The sequence below is a fragment of the Seriola aureovittata genome, chromosome 14 (genome assembly GCF_021018895.1).
Source record: "Seriola aureovittata isolate HTS-2021-v1 ecotype China chromosome 14, ASM2101889v1, whole genome shotgun sequence".
Lineage (NCBI taxonomy): Eukaryota > Metazoa > Chordata > Actinopteri > Carangiformes > Carangidae > Seriola > Seriola aureovittata.
The window spans coordinates 15,737,974-15,759,119 of record NC_079377.1 but is presented as its reverse complement, the minus strand read 5'-3'; the positions used below and the strand labels follow the sequence as shown (position 1 = coordinate 15,759,119).

The 21,146-nt window shown below is 40.2% G+C and overlaps 2 protein-coding genes across 4 annotated transcripts in view; one reads left to right on the top strand and one right to left on the bottom strand.

The window, feature by feature from the left end:
* Nucleotides 1–18,538, bottom strand: part of sh3pxd2ab (SH3 and PX domains 2Ab) — a 52,256-nt gene extending 33,718 nt beyond the window's left edge. The window contains exons 1-5 of one of the 3 annotated variants that reach the window (XM_056394557.1): nucleotides 17,999–18,538; nucleotides 11,529–11,609; nucleotides 5,974–6,049; nucleotides 4,740–4,816; nucleotides 3,806–3,897 (exon numbers count right to left, since the gene is read on the bottom strand). In XM_056394557.1, the coding sequence (XP_056250532.1) occupies nucleotides 3,806–3,897; nucleotides 4,740–4,816; nucleotides 5,974–6,049; nucleotides 11,529–11,609; nucleotides 17,999–18,070 (398 nt within the window). In that variant the 5' untranslated portion in view covers nucleotides 18,071–18,538. Of the gene's footprint in view, nucleotides 1–3,805; nucleotides 3,898–4,739; nucleotides 4,817–5,973; nucleotides 6,050–11,528; nucleotides 11,610–17,998 lie in introns of those variants that run through there. The other 2 variants (XM_056394559.1, XM_056394560.1) reach the window with 2 other exon arrangements.
* On the top strand, nucleotides 14,174–16,770 carry LOC130180908 (N-acetyllactosaminide beta-1,3-N-acetylglucosaminyltransferase 3-like). Its single transcript, XM_056394562.1, has 2 exons — nucleotides 14,174–14,297; nucleotides 15,326–16,770. Exons 1-2 carry the CDS (start codon nucleotides 14,290–14,292, stop codon nucleotides 16,434–16,436), a joined length of 1,119 nt encoding a protein of 372 aa, XP_056250537.1. The 5' UTR covers nucleotides 14,174–14,289; the 3' UTR covers nucleotides 16,437–16,770.
* Nucleotides 18,539–21,146: the final 2,608 nt, after the last annotated feature.

Below are 21,146 nucleotides of genomic sequence, written 5' to 3'. Positions count from 1 at the left end.
TATTCTTTTATCCATCACTATGGTGAAGAAGAAATGCTGCTTGTACAGCAGACATTCATCAGGACCATGTGTCCCACCATCAGTGAGCAAGGTGGACTTAACGGGCCTCATGCAAGACCCACTTGTACGAACAGATTCGTTCTTCTGTGGTACGCAGGAGTGATTGTCGCATTTATCAATTTCCTGTTTTTGTCCAACAACAATTCGCAGCCAGTCCTGACCTGCCATCTGAGTTGTGCACAGATTTGACCTGAAATCATAATGCCTTAGTCTGAGTGAATTTGGAGTTCAAATATAATCCAGAAATTAAGGAAAATAAAAAACATAGATCAAATACAAATCATCATCACCATGGTTTACTAATTTAATGAGAGGTTTTTCAGATTCTACAGTTTTTACGAGCATATTTCAGCACAGCAGGTCATTCGGTTCAGCAGTTGATTCTCTCACTCCAACAGCTGCCTCGGGGTCTTTATGCAGGTCTGTGCCCAGTATTATCCTCTGTTGCTCTCAACAGTGCAATATCACCTACTGCAGACTGAAATCTTATCCCCTCTAATATTACCATGACTGTCACGTCTCCTTGCCCACTTCTCATATTAGCAATGGACTGCTTTGCTTTAGAAAGACACGTTTTGGCAACTAACCTCAGTCTGAATCATTCTCTCTTTAATTCTGTCACAGTACAGCACTGCTCGGATGACATGTTGTTGACAGCTGTACTGTAAATATTTTCTCATTCTTTCAGGTCCTCTTATAATACTATACCGACACTGCTAAATGTGTTTGATGTTTTCTGACAACGGGACTTAAAGCTAATGTAATGTGAAATTCTTCTTTTTACTAACGAAACTTGCTATGAACATAGCGGAACTATAGTCGCCTTATATGGTCATTTTAGGGGCGTCAATTATGCAAATGATGAAACCACATGAACGTGCACCTCTTCATGAACAGGTAGCGTTCATCAGGCTGAAATAAACCATTTATGATAAGTCTGTGCAAAAAACTTAAGAATATAAGATAAGATACATGTAAACTGACTGGAAGTATGCACAGGAAGTGCAGTCATAGAAGCGCTCATATTTTCAGTTTTTTCAGGAGAGGTACATTTTCCTCTGAGGGTGAAAATCTTACTCATTGATTTTTTTGTATGCTGACTCAGTGTACTCCCCCCGCTGGGTCCCATATGCTCAGATTCTCAAGTCTAGATTTAGAGCTTAGTCTGTGATACTACAGTACAACTGAACAAACCACCCAGCAAAACTTCCGAGTAATGAGAAGTTCAAGTACAAAGGGCTGGAATACATGAGAGGAGGCCCATCAGCATGCGGACAAAACATAAACTGATCAATAAATAAAAATGAGCTGGCTTGGTTTAACTTGAGATTCGACTATGAAAAGCAAAATGTTATTTATAGTGGAGATGATGGATATGAGCATATGTTTATTGGAATTATTCATATCTTTCATCACTGCCCTTGACCCAGTTGCTGGCCTGTGACGCTGAGCTGTGGCTACACACAGCTCCTAAACAGTTAAGATGGATCAAATGCAGAGGACAAATATCCCCATGGGGATTAATATAATTGAAGATACTTCTTTCTTCACTCTAAAAATGTAGTACAAAGCAAAGTCACATTGCAGATAGGGCAGTAAAAAATGCTTTTCAGTGACTAAGCAAAAACACAGGCAGACAATAATAAAAATTGCACATATTATCTCAGTAAAACTACTTAAAGCCAACTGATGTCAAAGCCAAAAACAAAATCACCTCACCTTGTTGCAAAACAACGCAACATCTGCATAATTGTCAGCACTAACACTGCAGTGTTGAAAGAATGAGTAAAACCTTTTCATTTTCATTTTATATCTGGCCAGCAGCATTCATGCATCATACAGGGAAACTAAACTCTATAATTAAATATTCTATAAATGCACTCTATCATAGGTAATGTAATAACAGTAATTCGAGGTGCTGATCAGGAACTGATGATGTAAGATGAAAAGTAAATTTAAAAAAACACGTTTCTCCTATCTAAATGTCTCTTCATTTGTTCGAGAGTCTCTTGTGAAATATCCAATAGCTTTCAACCTTTAGACCTCTGAAAGTACTTTAAGAGAAGACGTCATGATTTGAGTGAACTATTCAGCCAACAGTCAACTTCACTGCAACATGGTATTTAAATTGTTTTCAGTTCAACTTCAAACAGTGAAGTGTTTTACAAATACTTAGTTACATCCTTTTGATAGAGATGTTTCAACACTTGAGGGATCACAAGAGAAGACATGTTTCACTAACTTCTACTTAAGAGTTTCCCACATACAGTAGCTGCATAGCAGTGCAGTTTTATATACAGTATCTTTCTTGTAAAAATATGAATCTATTTATCAATATAGATCTAATAAAGCCAATCAAGACATTCAAAACAGAGCTAGTGACTATTTGCATTTGCTTTATGTCTGTCTGTCTACATTATTATAACAACAAATCAGCTGTTTCTAGCTTCAGTGAATCAGCAGATAAACACACAACCTCCGCCTCATATTAGTGCGATGTGGTGCTGTATTTCTTTCACAGAGTCAAGAGAAATGTCTAGCCTATTGCATGGCTCCCTCTTGTGACGGAGCAACATCACATCCATTTTTTTATTTTTAATACATGTGTGCAATGACACCTGTTGACCATTAGATGTCAGTAGCAGATGAGGGCTTGGCAAACACAATAGTGACTGTCTACTGGCGAAAAACATTCAAATAGATCTGAATCAGCTTTCATGTAGGAGGAAATGTGACTGACCTCATAATTAATCACTGTAATAGAGAGAGAGAATGAGGAAAGACTTCTCTAATTTAGCAGAAATACAACTTCATGGTTGTAAACTGGCATTTCCACAACCAATTTCTAAACAGTTAACAGTTTAACAATAAATGTTTCTTCACCATACCTCACACAGTGTAATTTTATGGCATTGTAAGATTACCTTTCCTGTGTTCTTAAGAGCTCGTGACAAAAAATAACACTGTAAAAGTCATTTTGAAAAGGTCCAGATCACCCAGTAGTGACCTGAGCGCTTGGGTGGTATGGCTTTTAGACCTCAGCATCTCAATTTAAGCTGGGCTGGACTGTCTAGGAGTCTTGAGGAGGATCTCACTTTGAAGTGGGATTAGCATGTATGGGTATTGAGGGTTAGAGGTGGTGGTCCTGGGGGTTGTGGAGAGACCACGCAAGAGGTTACTCCAACACAGTCTTTCTCCTCGAGTGTGTTGGGAAGTATACGAACAACATTTGATGAGATTAAATTCATATCTTAGGGAGAAAAATACTACAACAGCGAATGAATCAAAAGGAAAGGATAGAATTTAAAAAAAAAGTCATTTCGAAGCCAGTGTGTAATTACTCCCACTCTGACTTTGAACTGAGTATGACAAATGACTAGCCTGAGAGCCTCATCTGGTCCGAGACATGAACTCAGCCATGCTCTCATGACACCACTGATCCTTTACGCATTTGTTCTGGGATCAGGTGTCACCTCCCAGAAATCATTATTAATAAAACACAGTGCCTCCCAACCGGTATCAATCAATCATGTCTGAGACACGGAAAAGCCTCTGGATTAGGATGGGTCAGCGTGGGTGAAAATCTCTTCCAGCTGCTGAACCACACAAACACACACAGTCCGCTGCTGTAGCCTGGGTTTACAACCTGCCAGAGGGCAATGCTTGGTATCTAACAGTTCATATAACACAGATTACACTAATGCTCAGTCTAGTATTTCTGAAGTATACGGTGATAGTTACTCACTCTGTGGGAGGGTTGAGGTCCTCTGATTTGGTCTCAAAGAATTTCAGGACCTCCTCACTTTGGGAAATGTGGGAGGGAAGTTTCATCAAAGCCTGTGGGAGAGGGAGGGAGGGAGAAAGCTACTGTTTGCAACAAAAACACGTACAAAAGGTTGGATGTGTGTGTGTTTCTTAAAGCACTGTTGGTTAGTTTGAATGGCAATGAGTAACCACTTTATAACATTTAGGCGCATATGAGTAGACCAGGCGGAGATGGGGAGGGTGTGGAGGGGAAGGAAGAAGGCTCTGAGCTAAGAGGAAGGAAAACACACAGAGGTGATATACTACAACGACTGCCTGTCTCAGCTGCATAGACATTCAAAATGAAATGCTTCAGCCCGCTTAAACACATCCTTATAGAAACAACATGAAGAAGAAATCTAGTTTTGTTGTCTTTAACCTTCTTGCCTTCGCAGCAAATCTCGTTCAGTTCCTCTAAATGAAAACTGCTGCCACACTTGGCAACGCACCTGCCCCACATTCCCTTCTCTGACCTAATGAATATAAGAGGGTCAGGTAGCCGTCTGCACTCCCTGCTACACTTTAAGCCTGCTGATTCATTCTTATTCTTTGGATTCTGTTTTACCCCCCGTGTGCCCCCATTTCCCTCGTTTCCTTTATAGGCTGCCTATTTACATTGGTGACAGGAAATGACCAGTGCAGATAGAGCAGTTGCTTTCCTGTTGAGGCTGGTGGAGGAGATAAATGTTAAGACTTGCCTTGAAAATACTGCAGCAAATGTTCAGGGAGTAGAGGAGTGAGGTGCATAAAGTGGTCAACATTTACTGTCCCAGAAGACGCAATGTGTCGTGCTAAAAGTGCTGATGTTATGGACTCAAATTTGGGAGAAAAGAACAGTTCTGAGGACATTAGGAGACACGCAGCCTTTGTCTTACTTTGCAGTAATTATCCAAGTGCTTCAGTCTCTTGACGGCTACATCTCTGATGTGACTTCGGCGAAACAAGACCTTACCTGAGGAAAAACAGAGCGCCGTCAGTTGCACATAGAACATTCCCCCTCACAAAAAGAACAGTTAAAATGTTTAATATTTGTCATGCGTTAACACCACACCAGGATGTCCTGGATGATCCCTCCCCAGTAAGGTGGAGTCAGACAGAACTGACAGTGGGATGTAAACTCTTATGTTTGTAAAGAGCGTCATGACTGTTATGCTAAAAGGGAAAGTGAGAATTACCCATTATAGTTTATTATGGTTACATACAGTTTTCAGCCTTCCTTTTTCAAAACCCACGTCTTTTGAGTGGTTTTCTTTATCCATTTTCTTTTGGCCCTTTTATTTCCCCCTATTGCCCTTTTTTCTTTGTGTGTTGGTCTCTGTGTTAACCTTTTTGTGCTTTTTTTCCTTAATGTATCTGCCTATGTACTGTATTTGTATGTATGTGTATGTGCACATGTATATATACAAATTTGTTGTATTTCTAAGACACATATTGTTTAAACTATAGAGGATGCATCTTTACCAAATAATGAATTCACATGTTGTCAGTGTGAAGTCCATCTGTAGAAAGTAAGCATATTTCCCTTCTTTTAACATGACATACTAAAGAAAAAGTAGCATACATTGATTACATGTTTCAAATGTTTAATGATACAGGATTGATTCTAAAAACAGAAAAAACCCCAAAAGGTTTTCTAATCCCTAAATTAATGTGAGCAGCTGTAAAACCTTTCCCCTCTGTTAATCCTCACTTTACAACTCTTAGGAGACCGAGTGCTAACATCAGTGTCTAAATGCATGAAACCCACAGTAACAGTAAAATTGTGCAGAAACCAATACAGCACTGGCCAAACTCGTTCAGCAGGACAGCTCATCTAACAAAGGATCTCTTCACTGCTCTCCTCTGCTCTGGCCCACTGTGACTTTATCAGATTAGACAAATCCCTCTCTGCTAGCTTCCTCCTGACATGGCAGACCACAAATTGATTTGGCCTGGGTGGAGTTTGGCAACGTGGTAGGCCATGCTATGGAGTACGTAGGAGTACTAACAAACATCCGTTGTGCATGAAAATCTCTGAAGGCCTTTCTTTTGCTCTCTTGGATAAATCTAAAATTGATGTGACAATGATATCAGAGCGTTGTGCATGCTGTGCCACATTGCATTTATCACCTGGCAAAAAAGGAATAATCCTCTTTTTGGGGTCCTTCTGTCCTCCTTCAATCGGGAATTTGTCGAGGATTCGCATCTGCAAATGTGAAGGAGAAAATAAAGAGTGACACAAGCCTGAATTGTCCATCAAAAGTAAAAAAAAAAAGAAAGATACATGCCAATATAAATGGCAGGCAACGATTATCTTCTAACTGTTTCTTTCATCTACCACAAGTTGATCAGATAAAAGTTGAAAGTCTGAGATGAGAATAGAAACAAAAGGGAGAAAGGGGGGTTGTAAATTCTCCAGAAACAGTCGACCTCCTTGTTACAGTACGCAAGTTCAACACAGGGTGTAATTACATCTGGTCTGAAAAGCAACTGTGTCATGAAGCTGGTTCACTTTGATCTCTGATGCAGCAGACAAGGTTACATCACTCACATTTATCTAGGTAAAAAAAAAAAAAAAAAAGCTTAAGGAGCTTAAAAAGCCATTAGGGGAGATAATTAACACTTTGATGTTAACACGTGATACATCTGTCTATTTACAGGATCGATCTATTGAGAGATACAGTCCAGGTCTAAATAGACAGAGGAAATAGACATAAAGCATTTTGTGTCAAGTCTTTTATGATGGCAGCATGCAACTATTTCCTTCAAGCTCATGTATGTGTGCATTTGTCCTGTGTTGTATATGATGTATGAGCATGCTTTGTTGAGTGCTTAAAAAAAACAGGCGATGCAAATGCGTTAAGTATGTGTCTGTACTGAGTCACGTACAAGAGTTTCCAGTTTCCTCTTAGAATAAATCACAGCAATACCATAATGGCACGTGAGAGCATCCTACAGTAACAGCATGCTCGAAATCCAGATGCAGCCCTGCCTTTGTTCAGTCTGCCTTGCCTCATTCCAGATGTGCTCTGCTAAACAGCAAAGACTGTGAGCGTCAAGCTAAAGCACACTCTACTTAGGAGGAGGAGACCAGGAGACTAGTCCCAGTCTAGACTGAGCCAAAAAGAACCAGGTGGACAAACAGTATCAAGCTTAGAGGGTAAAGTTGGATCTGCTCTGTCTGGGCCTGTAGGAGTTGTTTGTAGGAACTCTCCAGTAAGAGGTGGTTTGGTTTCTCTTCTTGTGGTTCTTTCTTTTCTGCCCTCATTTGCTGCTTTTGCTAAACCTCTAAACTTCTCTCAGGGCATGGCATTCACCTCCCCACTGTCCTCTGAAACATAGACAGCTAACGAGAAATGATTCCTTTTGAGGAGAACAGCCATCATTATCGGGTTTTAAGGGCAAAGAGTATAAAGAACAGTTAACCACACCTGCACGCAAACATGACATATTAAGATTTCTGATCTTACTAAAATCTGAGTTTAACACTGGTAAAACTGAAAAGGCAAGACATCAAACATGATGTATATAAACTATACAGTAAAATGATATATTTATATCATGTTTATACACAAATGATAATACAGTGATGACAGATGTTAGGTTATCAGTTCATCTGGTTGTCTTTTCACCATCCATTCAGTGTGACTGTTCGTTTTGTATGCTTTTGTACAGTTATGGTTACAAACTCTCTCTCCACCTCCGTACAATTGTATTTTGAGTGTAATTCAAAAGAGAGAAAACACACAATAAAGAAAGCTGAAGATGAATTTGACTGTTAGCATTATTCTAATTTTTCTTTTTAATTTTCTATATAATATTGTGAAGTTATCATGAATTCTTTTTGCCACACTAATCATGTTGGGAAAATCTGATATTGCCACATCACGAATACAAACCAGACTGCTTTTCTTTCGAATACTATGGAAATATGACAATTTGTGTAATAGCACATTGGCAGGCGTATTGTTTGTCTGACACACTAAGCTGCACACTCATCATGTTATATCAGCCTCCCAGCTGGACGCAGCCAGATCCTCCCTCTAAGATGGGAATGTTCACTCAACACCTTCAGAAACCGCCTTGACTGACGGAGAGGCCCCTCGTCCAGCAGCCATGGTGACATCACCCCTGGCGACCTGCCTGGATACACTCACTGCTTCAGAGGACAGGTGTGAAAGCTGCTGTTTCTACGGCAACCGCCCCACAACTTGGGAGAACAAATTCCAGGGGAAAACATTTCTCACATTTCATATATATGCTGTATTTACTCTATGCTGCTCTCCTAAACTCTGCACAGGATTCTTCAGTGTATTAAGCCAACTGTTCCCATTGGGAAAATGAATGTGTCCATGTAGCAATAGGTGCTATGATGTAATCACATTTGCCTGTCTCTTTCTGCACACACAGGATAATCAGTGTTGTGAATAAATGCCTGAGGAAGAGAGTGCAATAAAAACTTAGTCATCAAACATATCTCTATTTTGGCATTATGACATTGTGGTCATGAATTATGGTGACAGGAGAAACCCAAGCAGCTCCTGTAGACTGTAATGATAATCATCTGAAGCATTTAAACGAAATTGGACTCGTGGGAGTGGGGAGGGAGGAAGAGACACTGCACTGTGCCACAGACAAAGAAAGTGTTTGACGAGGTATCTCAGACAGGGGGAGTTTGGAGGAATGTTTGAGTGGGAAAACAATCTGATTCCATCTCTGGGTTGTGTTTTGACATCTACTCGACAGTTGTTTACTGCAAGGAGATTATGGTGAAAAACAGCCCTCTTGGTCAGAAACAGTCTCTGATTTCCTTGGGGAGAATCGCATTTTATCATGCATGTTGGTACAGAAGCTGCATTGTAATCATAATCAGAAGACAAGTAATATAAACTCACATTCTGTGCCCCTTCTGGTGGTAATGAATCGCTGCAAAAATGAAAAGTGTCTTTTGGCATCTCTGCAACCCCTTGGCTCAAATGACTATCCTCAGTTTATTCATTAAGAAAGGGAACTCAAATTCAAAATCTGTTTATGGGCCGACTACACATGTTATTTTGATCATGGATCAGCATTTTTTCAAGCAAAAATGCCCGAAATTTGTCGATTCCAGGTTTTCAAATGTGAGAATTCGCCACTTTTTTTGTTCTACTTGATAGTACATTGAATATTTTGGGGTTTCCACCGTAGGTCAAACAAAACAATACATTTATTCATTCACCTTGTTCTCTTAAGTATTGTGATGGGTATTTTTCTGTGTTCTGAGCTGCCACATTCACACAGTCTGACAATGTTATACTGTAGCAGTGCAATGCTAAATCGATGGAGTTAAATAAACTTTAGCTTCGGTCTATTCTCAGCCATTAGTTTGTCTTGCAAAGCAGCTCATGTTCAACAACAGTTTTTTTTTTTTTTTGAGAAAAATAACCTTGTTAAAGTCCCATCTTATATCAGGAATGTAGGCCAGACAAATTATAATGTGGACAGGGTAGAGCTGACCTTGGTCCAATTCCCCAATCCAAAAATAATGACTACAGGATTTTTGGAGAGGTTTCTGTCCAAAAGGAAACCAGGCCAGCTTGCACACTCCACAATCCCCCTGTGGAATGCTATGGCCCATGTGCTCTGTCCGCTGTGGTTAAAGGGTGTGGAGGGGGGAGGCCACTCTCTGACGGTAAACTCTGTTTGAGACGCTGACCAATTCTGCTCACGTCAAATGTGTGCGGGTCAAACACATTCCCCTTTGACACCAGAAACAGTGTTTTGGTGGAAGTCAGGCTCAGCAGTATTCAGCATGAAAACGAATGCGTCTAAACCAAGGAATCAATGTGCTTAACTCCGCACATGCATTTAAAAAAGAGCACACCTCACGTCAAGACAGCAGAAAAGACAAAGAGAGAAGGAATCAGATAAAGAAGAGAAGGAATCCTGATAATTTATGATAATTGCTTGCCGGTGGAGTAGTTATGAGTTACGTTTAGTGCACTGTGAGTGAGTGCACTTTTGGACATCCATTTGGCAATGAAAATGGTTACTTCATCTTTAAAAGACAAACAGTGAAGGAGCCTGTTGTTGACGAAGAGTTTTCTATGAGCAGCTTTACAATTCTGACTGATGTTCGACATAATATGAACGACCAGCCACTGCTTAAAAGGCGTTTCTTGTTTTGTGACCTTTGAATTGATGGTTATCAGATGAGATCATGGTCACATTTGTCAGGCCAAAGGGTGTAAAATGCAATTTTCTTTCACTGTCAGCCCCTAGTGAACATAAAACACGCAACTGTGCTACAAAGACATGGAGCTGCACTGAGTTTGGAAAAACATACACAAAAAGCTCAGTTTCTCCCTGGAAAATAGACAAATATTTTAATATAGACGTTAGAAAAGTGAGACTATAGGTAATCTGTTATGTCATTGCTCAACATTATTGAAAGCTTAAGGAGAAATGCAGCAGTGAAACAGCTGTCTTATCTAAACTCACGACGGAAAGCATCTTCCTTTCAGTCTTTAAATACAGGGCTCCAAAGGCTTCATTATCCCAACCCCCAACCCTTTCCTGCCCACAGCTTCCTCCTTATTTCATTGAGTGCATTTTGGGATTGGTCCTTGCATTGCCTTAACTACATCCTCCCTCTATGGGAGGCTTACTGCAAATCCCACTGTCTGAATTGATGTCCACAAAAATATCTTTAAGCATCTGTTTACATGTTGTCTTGTCTAGTAGTGAGAAGATGCTTTTGTTGTCATTGTACGCTTGCTCAATCTAATACTATTCGCACATTGTCTGCAATTGTCTTCACTCTATACAAGCCATCTTTCACCTATATGACTTTGTTCATGTAAGCACAAATAAAAAACACTATCCCAACCCATTTTTTTGTATAGACAGCTGCAGACTGTTGTTCTTCGTGGATTACCATGGCCAGACAAACACACCCCGGCAGCAGGGATCTATGGACAAGACTAATGTTTACAGAGACAGGAGAGAAGCGAGAGAAGTTTCCATCAAACAGACCAGGGCAGATTTTTCCTGGCTATCCTGGCAAGAGACCTGAGAACAAAGGGTTTCCTCTGTTGCCTTCAACACGGCCAGCCCACCAGAGCCACAGTGCTGTAAAGTGCAGACTGGCTGAGGGGGTTATCAGAGAAGAGCCAGAGACAGTATTTTACAAGAAAATGCTTGATAAGGTAAATGCACTGATTAAGGTTTAAACCCCTCACTGTTGTTAAGGCTACTTAGATGTCTGGATCTGTTATTCTTATAACAAATAAGCTACAGTATAGACAGTTCAGCAGTTCAGTGGTTAAAATGTAAACTTGAGTCACTGTTAGAAATGCAGAAATTTCGCTGAAGGCTACTGGATGCCTTAAAAAATCCGGAGGCATATCTTAACTCGATGCTGTATTCTGCATTCTCCCTGAGTTCATGTTTTCTTCCTGCATCTGCTGACTGGATTTCCCCCATTTCCCTATTTACAAGTTGGCTGCAGCAGTCTTAAATGAGACCTTTCACGAAGCTGCCTTCCAGCACATGAACAGAAAGACCAAAAGGTCAAACTGACCTCACAGTGTTTAATGTGAAGAAGACATTTTCATGTAATTCCTAACATTTACACAAAACAAGCTTTATTGCAACCGTGAACTAAAGCTGTGAAAGTGTGTTGGTATTTAGCCCGTGTAATGTACCTGTAGGTCAAAGAATTTGCTGTATCTCCTGTAGATGACATGGGAAGTGGAGTCGGAGTACGTGACGTTGATGAGGTACACCTAGTGAGAAAAGAACAAAAGACGCCCATTAGTAACAATGTCACTTTGTCAAAGACACCACGGCACCGCTTTAGCTTGATCTGTCCTAATGACACAAAGTGCATTTCCTCCTGACTTGACTTCGAGAGGTCAACAAGGGTCAAATAAACTCATTAAGTTTGTCTGTTTCAGGCACACACTGGAAAACCATCAGAGGTCAATAGGGGGGCTGATAGATTTCAAGGATTTTGTAATCTGTAATTATTTGTAACTATTGCTACCAAATAGAGTGCAGCTGATTAAATGTGAGTATGCCTACATTTACTTTTAACACTAAAGGTTAAACAATAAGAAGCTATGAGGCTCTTACAAAGTTGCATTTTACATCTTTGTATTTTACTTTTAAAATGTCCGCTGTCTGAAAAAAACAAATGATGCCCCCGTTATGTCAACAACTCCCAGCACTTCTATCTATCACAGGGAGTAATGACAGGGAGGAAGCGTTAACCCACACAGAAGCTGAAATGGGAATTTCATTTCCTTGGCTGACATCAGTCATTTACAGAACAAAACACTGTTACCATGAGTTTTCCCAAAATAAATTCTCTATTTGCCTCAACAATAAAGGGCCAACAAACAATTGCACACACCCCAAGGTTCGGAAACAGATGGCAGCACCTCATGCATTTCCATCTTAGTGCATGGCACAGAGTATTTACAAAAGCAGTATTTACACATGTGGTGGCAATCTGCGAGGACATCAGTTACTAGTTTGAGATGCAGTCTTCATTCTGCACACAGTTCATTACAGAAAGAGTGTGCAGCGAGGTGGAACAAGTTCTCCAGCAGCTTGCTAATTAGATACAGACAGCATGACCAAACACTCAGAATTTAGAGAACAGCATGGCTCAAAGTGAGGGTGGGTGAGGTCGCGATTTATCCCAAAAGTACCATGAACCACGTTTATGTTTGAACATGACAATACAACTTATGCAAAAGGAAAAAAATTGAAATTAACATATTGTTATGAGTTAATTAATGTGTAATATTTTTGTAACATTTATGGTTTTATTATTAAGTCAGAAATTGACTGTGATAATTGCAACCAACATTACTGATACCTCATGAACTCACTGGAAAGAATTATACAGTTAACAGCAGATTCAAAACATGGAACCACCAAAGACAATTGCACATTTACAGCTGACAGCTGATTTACTCTAACATTTAAGTTTGTATTTGACAAAGACGTTCCTGCACGTTAAGACACTGAGCCTCATCTCTTTTGAAATGATCTCCCTCTGACAATGGGTGTAAACCAGGATTAGTTGCCATGCACTCTCTGGCTCCAGTGCCATGAGTCCCTGGGAGGAAGTCACACTTGAACAGTAGGAACAAAAGACAAAGGGTTGCTTCTTTCCTCTCTGAAACCGGAAAAGCATTTTCAGTTGCTTAGATCATAGATAATGAGATTTAATTTTTTTCTCCTCTCTTCCCTTGTGGAAACTTCCCAGTCAGCCATCACCTCCGGCTTCCATCCCAAGGGAATGTCTATGCCCTGTGTTCAGTGGCCTCTGGGAGCTTCCCGCAGCAAGAGATGGGTGATGCAATTGATCCTAACTCTCAGTTTGATTAATCCAATTGTATCTGATGGACTGATTGATTTTTGCACCTCCGTTGAGACATGTCTTGTGGCTCAAATCAAATCAAATTACTCAAGTTAGTAAGATTCATAACCTCACTATGCAGTAAAATAAGTTTTCAGCCATGCGAGCAGCTCTGTGATGTTTTCCTTGTAACAGTGACAATTTGGGCGGGGTTAAATGCCAACATGCCTACAATGACAATGCTAACATGCAAATTGCTAAACAAAAATTTTGTATTGCTATGCACTGGTAGTACACTGATTCATATCCTCCTCAGGATGAATTGTATTAACTTTGTTTTTCACCTGATTTTTCCTATAGCACCAACAGCAGGTCAAAGTTTTCACTTGATATGAAATTTGTTGCTGCCTATGAATGAATATGCCAGTGAATAAAGAATGAAAGGATGTTTTTCTTTTTTTTCTTCTTTACTAAATAATGATTTCATTCACTGAGCAGCTCAGAGGCTACCGGTAAACTATGATGATTTTTGATCAAAATTGCGGAAAAGTCGTGGTGATTGGACAAAAATTCCTACATATCTAGGACAACAAATAGTCAAAGATTAAGAACACAGAACCCCATACAGGGTTACTACTGCTTGCTCACAAAACATGACTACCTTACAACTGTGTGACTTTTTCACTGAAAAATTATGCTGATGCAAGCACGAACTGAGTTAGCAGCTGTAACCAAGTCATACACTGAAACCCTGAGCAGTCTGACAAACAGTCAGTTTTAAGCTTAAGTAAATTACAAGTGTATTTCTTACAGCCAGTTCAACCAGTTCAACCAATCTCTGCCGTTGTGAACCACCCCTTTACAATCATTTAACTCATTACTATTTATTAGCCACAGGTGGAGCATGCTCTGAACGAACCACACGCATCACTAGCTATGTGGTTCGTTCAGAGAGTGTTCCACCTTGGAATATATAGAATTACAGACAAAACAAGCCTGTCCTGTACATCATCTCTGTAACTTCTTCAGCAATCTGCACTGTGTACTGACAGTCAAAGGGGATACTCAGCATTGGCTCACATCAATCTACCAATATGTTCAGGTAATTATTGTCGAATGAAGGCTGTATTAATTGTGCGTTATTGTTTCTGTGGATTTTCATTCGTCTACAAATTATTCTTATACATAAAATATTTAGCCTATATTGTTACAAACTTGTGTTAAAGATAGATGTTATTCAATCAGCAGAGGATATTTGGATGTTAAGAATGCATATAATATTAGACTGTCTAGCCCTCAAATCTCTTCTGTTCTTCAAACTACTGCATATGTCTGTTTATGACTGCAGCAACTGATGATGAAAATTGTCATTTAAATTTTAGAGGAGCTGTTTTTTTAAAGTTTTGCTATTGCTACATCTAGCCAATAACAGCCATTTACTTACCAGACTAGAATAAATGTTGTGAGTTCAGCATTATTATAACCTCTTGTATTGTAAGCACAATGATGCCTGAAGCTCTTGGCAAGTCTGTTGGACATTGATATCGGTGATCAACAATGGGCGGAGATCGACAGACAGACAGAACACGTAATTTAGTTCAGTTTCTTAATCCTGCTGCTTTGATGGTGGTAAATAAAACTTTTGGAGTCAATGAGTGAGAGAGGCCAGCCGACGAAACCCTCGCTTTTTTGGTCACTCCTCTTTCTCCCTGTTGCTCGGCGTAAATAGCCTCTGGCGTGAATAGCTGAGTGATCTGTACTGTAGGCCCCACCCCACCCTGTTGACACCCTGTTTGTTCAGATGTTTCAGATGTTTTTTTAAATTACTAACTGCCAAGACTTGTCACCCTTTGACAGCCTAATTAAAACTCCTGAAGAATAAAAATGCATTAACAAGAGGTTAGAATGCGCTCTAGGCAGTTCTTCTTTATTCTCTCAGGCTTCCCTAAGGGCAGACTAGACCCTACAGTGACTCACTATCACAAAGTAGTATTACACAAGAGGCCATAATAGGTCTGTCAGGAGCAAGTAGGGCACGACTAGTGACATTGTTATCATAATCTTCAATATATTAATACATTTCTGACTGATGTGTTGATGAGAAGGTTTTTTTTATTGTTTTCACTGCAGATATTCAAGGTGGATAATCATCAGAGCAGGGGCCTTACTGTTGGGAATTCTTCTTGTGGCTGCTTATCTCTATAAAGACTCTATTGGCGACAAAATCAACCCCCTCCAAGAATATGTGGAAAAGGTTAGCATACAACCAAAGCCATTCACCAAAGAGTCTTTTGAATGTCAACAAAATCTGTCTGTTGCCAAAATCACAGGATTCGATTCTTTTTCTCCTGAGATCAAAAACATGTTATACTATGGTCACTGTCGCAATTTCCCCGTGCTGCTGGACCTCCCTGACAAATGTGGAGGAGCTGAGGAATCTGCAGACATCTTCCTTCTGCTGGTCATTAAAACCTCCCCTCCAAACTACGACCGTCGAGAGGTGCTGCGCAAAACCTGGGCTGAGGAGAGGTTGTACAATGGTGTGTGGATACGAAGGATTTTCATTGCAGGAACGGCGGGTGATAGTTTTGAGGAAGAGAGATGGAATGCACTACTAAAAGCGGAGCATGAGACGTATAATGACATTCTCCAATGGGACATCAAAGATTCCTTTGTCAACCTCACCTTGAAACAGACACTCTTCCTAAAATGGATGGAAAGAAAATGTCTGCATGTTCACTTCCTTCTAAATGGTGATGATGATGTGTTTGCCAACACAGACAACATGGTTGACTATCTCCAAAGCCTCGACAATGATGGAAGCAAGCACCTCTTTACTGGCTTTTTGATGGGTGGGGGTCCTATCAGAGATTCAAGGAGCAAGTATTTTGTTCCAGTAGAGATGTACCCGTCAAACTCATACCCCCTCTACTGTAGTGGTGGGGGCTACCTCCTGTCTGTCTACACAGCTTTGGTCATACACAAGATGTCCCAGACCATTGATCTTATTCCCATTGATGATGTTTACATGGGGATGTGTCTGACCAAAGCTAACCTCAAGCCTACCCGTCATATGGGTGTAATGACGTTAGGATGGAAAATTCCCTCCAGCAATTTAGATCAGTATGACCCTTGCTTTTTTAGAAACGTGCTACTGGTACACAGATTCTTTTCAGCTAATATGTATGTTCTATGGAAAAGAATACATGACCCCAATCTAAAATGTGGTATCTCAAAGTAATGGCTTTAACTTACAGGTGGTAAAAGAGCTTTTAGACACTTTGATGATTTCACTTGCTCTTAACTTGTGGCCTTCTGAATTCTTAATGAGATATGGTTTGAACTGATTTATACCACTGTTTATCATCCGCTTTTTTTGTTTGATTGTTTTTAATCCCCATTTAATTTTTGTGTCATTTTTGTTAGTGTATGATCAACAAGGGTGTTGGTTTGGTTTTATCTTTGCTGGAGACTCTGTTGAAACAATTGAATATGTTGATGTATCTTGAAATATATGTAAATAATTTTACTTTTTTTTTTGAATTTATAGACATCTGTACATGATAGATTTTAAATAAAACAAACGTATGTCCATGTGTCTGTGTTGCTCAGGCTGCTGCTAAAATGATGCCTGACATTTACAAACAAACCAGTTGCACAATCTGTGGTTAATTTACTGTATAAAAACGGTCATGTCATGACACATAGGCTGCAATAACTGTGCTCTTGAGCGACTCATGGAAAGGGAGAGGGAGGAATTAAAAGGGTAAATATTTCTCTTACTAATTTTAAAGAAGAGACATGTTTTGATTGATTAATGAACGTTGTTATTAGCTGAGCTTGGCTGTGACAATGTCAAAAGCCAGATGTTAGCGAGGGTTTTGCCCAGCGTAAAAATGGCAAGATCGTTTGAGATTGGTAAAAAAAAAAAAAAACTGGTGGGGACAATTCAGCAACCCCTTGATATTGGTAGGAACATGTTGCTACTGAACATGCGCAGATCTACACACGACAGTCAGTCAGTCAGAAAAACATTGGCCCTGAAGCACATGTCTGTAATGTAAACACATGTGCTGGATTCTCTTGCAACAGAATTTTAATGTACTTGCAATCGTCACTTTGGTGCATTTAGATGCTGATGTGATGTACTTTTAATACCACTGCTGACTGAGACCAAAGGGGACAATTCTGATATTTCCCCTTTGACCTTTTTGATCCAGTAACACAGACACACACACACACACACACACACACACACATATATATATATACACACAGTATATAAGTACAGCTGAGGCTGATGAAAATGTTAAAATGTTTTCGAAGTATTAGGTCATAATCTTGCCAATGCTGTACAAATTAAAGGTTTGACATGTTGATGGCTTTTAAATGTCTGCCTAGACTGTGATGACATTTATAGTACAAATTGCCTCTCAGAAAACATTAAAGTTTTCTAAGTTTAATGAAGTTTACGTCTAGATTAAAAGACGATCGAAGGATCATTAAATCAATCATCAAATGTCACCCATCTATCCACCTTTCATTCAAAGCCACATATGTGAACTTCATACCGGTTCATCCTCAGGGCACCAACAATTTCATGACCAATCCATACAACTGTTGTTAGGATGTTTCACTCTGGACCAAAGTAGCGGTCCTACAGCCCTACATTGCCACCCATTGAGCCGTTAGCATGGCAACAACTTCAATACACATGGTATACAGTGTGGAGCCTACATCTGTAAAAGTTACAGCTACTTACACAACAGGATATGAGACTTACTGAATAAAGAGGCAACTTACATAGTGTTTGGAGGGATTTCTTCGCTTCTGCACATCCACAACATTAACGTCCAGGACTGTACGGAGCTGCATGCTGACAGACCAAAAAGGAGTTGCACAAGGAACTACTACAAAGAGTACAAAAGAAGATGTTTACCCATGAAAACGATATTTGGTATCAAAAAACATAAAGTATCTCCCGTGCGAGGACACTGAGGAAAGAAGCAAAGTCGGAGGAAGCGGCGTATTGAGGGAAGAGGGGGGGGGGGGTCCTCCGTTCTCAGGCTTTGGGTGCATCCATGAAATAATGGTGTCAGGCGGTCTGGGAGCTTCTGAACTCCCTGTGAAACATGACAACGCAATAAAACTAGCATTTAGTCAGTCGTCCCCTCCCTCCAGAGAGGCTGGACTGGACAACTGCAGCAAAGTACGGAAAGAGGGGCAGTGCGTATGGGGCGGTCCCGCTTCGCCTGGCTGGACACCACTACTCGGGAAACCTCTGAAGAAATAAAGTCAGACTGTTTGGGACTTGTTTCTTGTTTCTCGCGTGTCACATTGCACCAAACTCAAAAGCTAAAATTTACTGCAAGTTGCATAAGAAGTGTATGGAAAACAGGATAGTATTGCTGCCTTGAAGTGTGCCTCCTACCTCCCGCTATTAGTGCAAAAAAAATTTTATCTAAAACGTGGATGCACAGCAGCGAGAAAGCACAAGTATTGAGGTGCAATTATGTTTCAAGTTGACACAGGTTACATCTTTGTAACAATGAACTCTTAAAAGCCTACTGTATGCAGATTTTGTAACTAAACACGCAAGAACAAAATGTGTGACAGTTGCAGAGAAACACATTTGTCCACTTAACTGACAATCACGTAACATATCACGTATAGCGTCCACTCTGACGCAAATTTTAATGGAACATGAAGATTTCCGACAGCAATTAAACTCATTTGGAGGAGAAGGCCTGTGCATGGAGATGAAGCACAGAATAACATTTAGTTAATCTTACCACACGGGGGCACTGACAACACCTGCATCCCCTTAAATTAAAATGTGAGCAAATGGTGCATTTTATGGCTTGTTTTGTGCTCTGTAGTGGTAGGAAGCAAATTTATTCAAGTACTGAATTTAACTACAATTCTGAGGTACTTGTATTTTGTTTGAGTTGGCCTATTTCATGCCACTATGTTACAAAAGAGAAATATTGTAATTCTTACTTCACAACATTTATTTGACAGCTATAGTTTTAGATTCAGATTTTTGGTATAATATATAATTTGCTTATGAAACATGATAATTTGATAACCTATTTCTCTTCTCCCCCATTTCTTTCCCCTCAAACCAACCATTCGAGGGAGACAGCTGCCCACCCTAAATCTGGTTCTGTTGGAGGTTTCTTCCTGGTAAAAGGGAGTTTTTCCTCTGCACTGTCGCCAAGTGCTTACTCATTGTGGGAACAGTTGGGTTTCTCTCTATAATATTGAAAGGTCTTGACCTTATCCTGTAAAATGCCTTGAGATAATGCATGTTATGATTTCGGGCCATACAAAATGTAATTCCACTGCTCATTGACCTCCTCTGGCTTTCCACGGCCACCCTAAATCAAATTCAAGTCACTCTTGCTTATAGAGTTACTTATGAGTCTGTACCCATCTACTTGAACTCAATCATACTGGCTTATGCTCGTTCTCTGCCACCGTGTACTTCCAAGGATTGTTGTCTGGCATTGCCATCCCTGCACACAAAGCAATCGCAGCCAAGACTGTTCTCATTTGTGGTTACCCACTGGGGCTCCCCAATGGTGGAACAAGCTACCGAAAACTCATCTCTTCTAAAACCTAAACATGCCTACTAGCACTTCCTATGCACTTTCTCTGTTGTTCATTACCTTACGTTCTCCCACTTTGCCTCATTGAATAGCTTTAGTAATTAGTACTTCTTTCTGTGACGACTGAACACAGGGATGGAACTCAAATGCAGGACTCTGAGACACATAGTGGTTCATTAAACAGTCTCTACTCAGGCAAAATAGGTTTGGTACACAGAAAATCAGTTCACAGGGCAACAGTACAAGCTCAGCAGGCAAAAGGTAAGTTCAAAGACAAAAACTAGTCATGCACTGGCTCGCTAGAAATAGGCTCGAACAGAGTCTGGAATGGCGTCACAACAGGAACAAGACCAACTGGCACAGGCAGAAGGGCACACTTAGACTAAATACTCTGGGGCAGGGGAGACAGTTAGACACAGGTGCAACACATTAGGGCCAGGTCAGGTAATCACTCAGAAGGGAAGCCCAGGATGGCAGGAAGTAAAGGGACCTGAAATGAGACAAGAGGTGAGTATCAAAATAAAACAGGAAATACAAATACTGGAGACATTAGGGAAGGGGACAAAAGGAATTTCGCTAGACTGACAAGGTGTGACAATTTAAAGGTCTTCTCCTGTACTGACGCTTTAGTGTTGTCCCTCACTTGTAACGAGCTTTGAATAAAAGCGCCTGCCAAATGAGTGTTAATATATGTAAATGCACTGCTCCAAAAGCAGACAGACACAGTTCGCAACCAGATATTTCCCTCAGGAGTTGGTGCGTTGGTTAAGACCATAACAGAGCTAAAAAGAGATTGAATATTGGATCTATGTTTGTTAAAAGGACAAATACACAAATCTGAATGAAAGATTTCTGTCTGCTAGATGTGTATCATGTTTACTATATCAACCTTATAAGGTGATAATGCAGTAGGCTATGTCACTGTTATGTTTACAGATAATTGCTCTGCCCCCAAGCAGCAAACCAAAATAGACGATTAAAGGTAGAGTAAGCGATTGTAATTTAATACACTGAATGTGAATTTCTAGTGAATATCTCCTCATGGTCCGCTAGCTGTCTGTTCTGTGTTTGTGCTGAAAAAAATCCGGTGTTCCTACACAGACCTGGCTCTGTTAATGAGATATAAAAATAGTGGCTCGCACCAAGCTTTTGAATGAGATTGATTGGGACTAGAGACCAGTGCAGAGATCAGCAGTGAAGAAGAGCACATGGAAGAAATGCTTACCGGCGGCATCATGACAGCAACATATTGGAGAGACGACTGAGGAAGAGCTAAAGAGAAGGTCAGAAGAAATTGGCATAATTTATTCCAACCTATATTAAGACTGGCTGTTTATTCT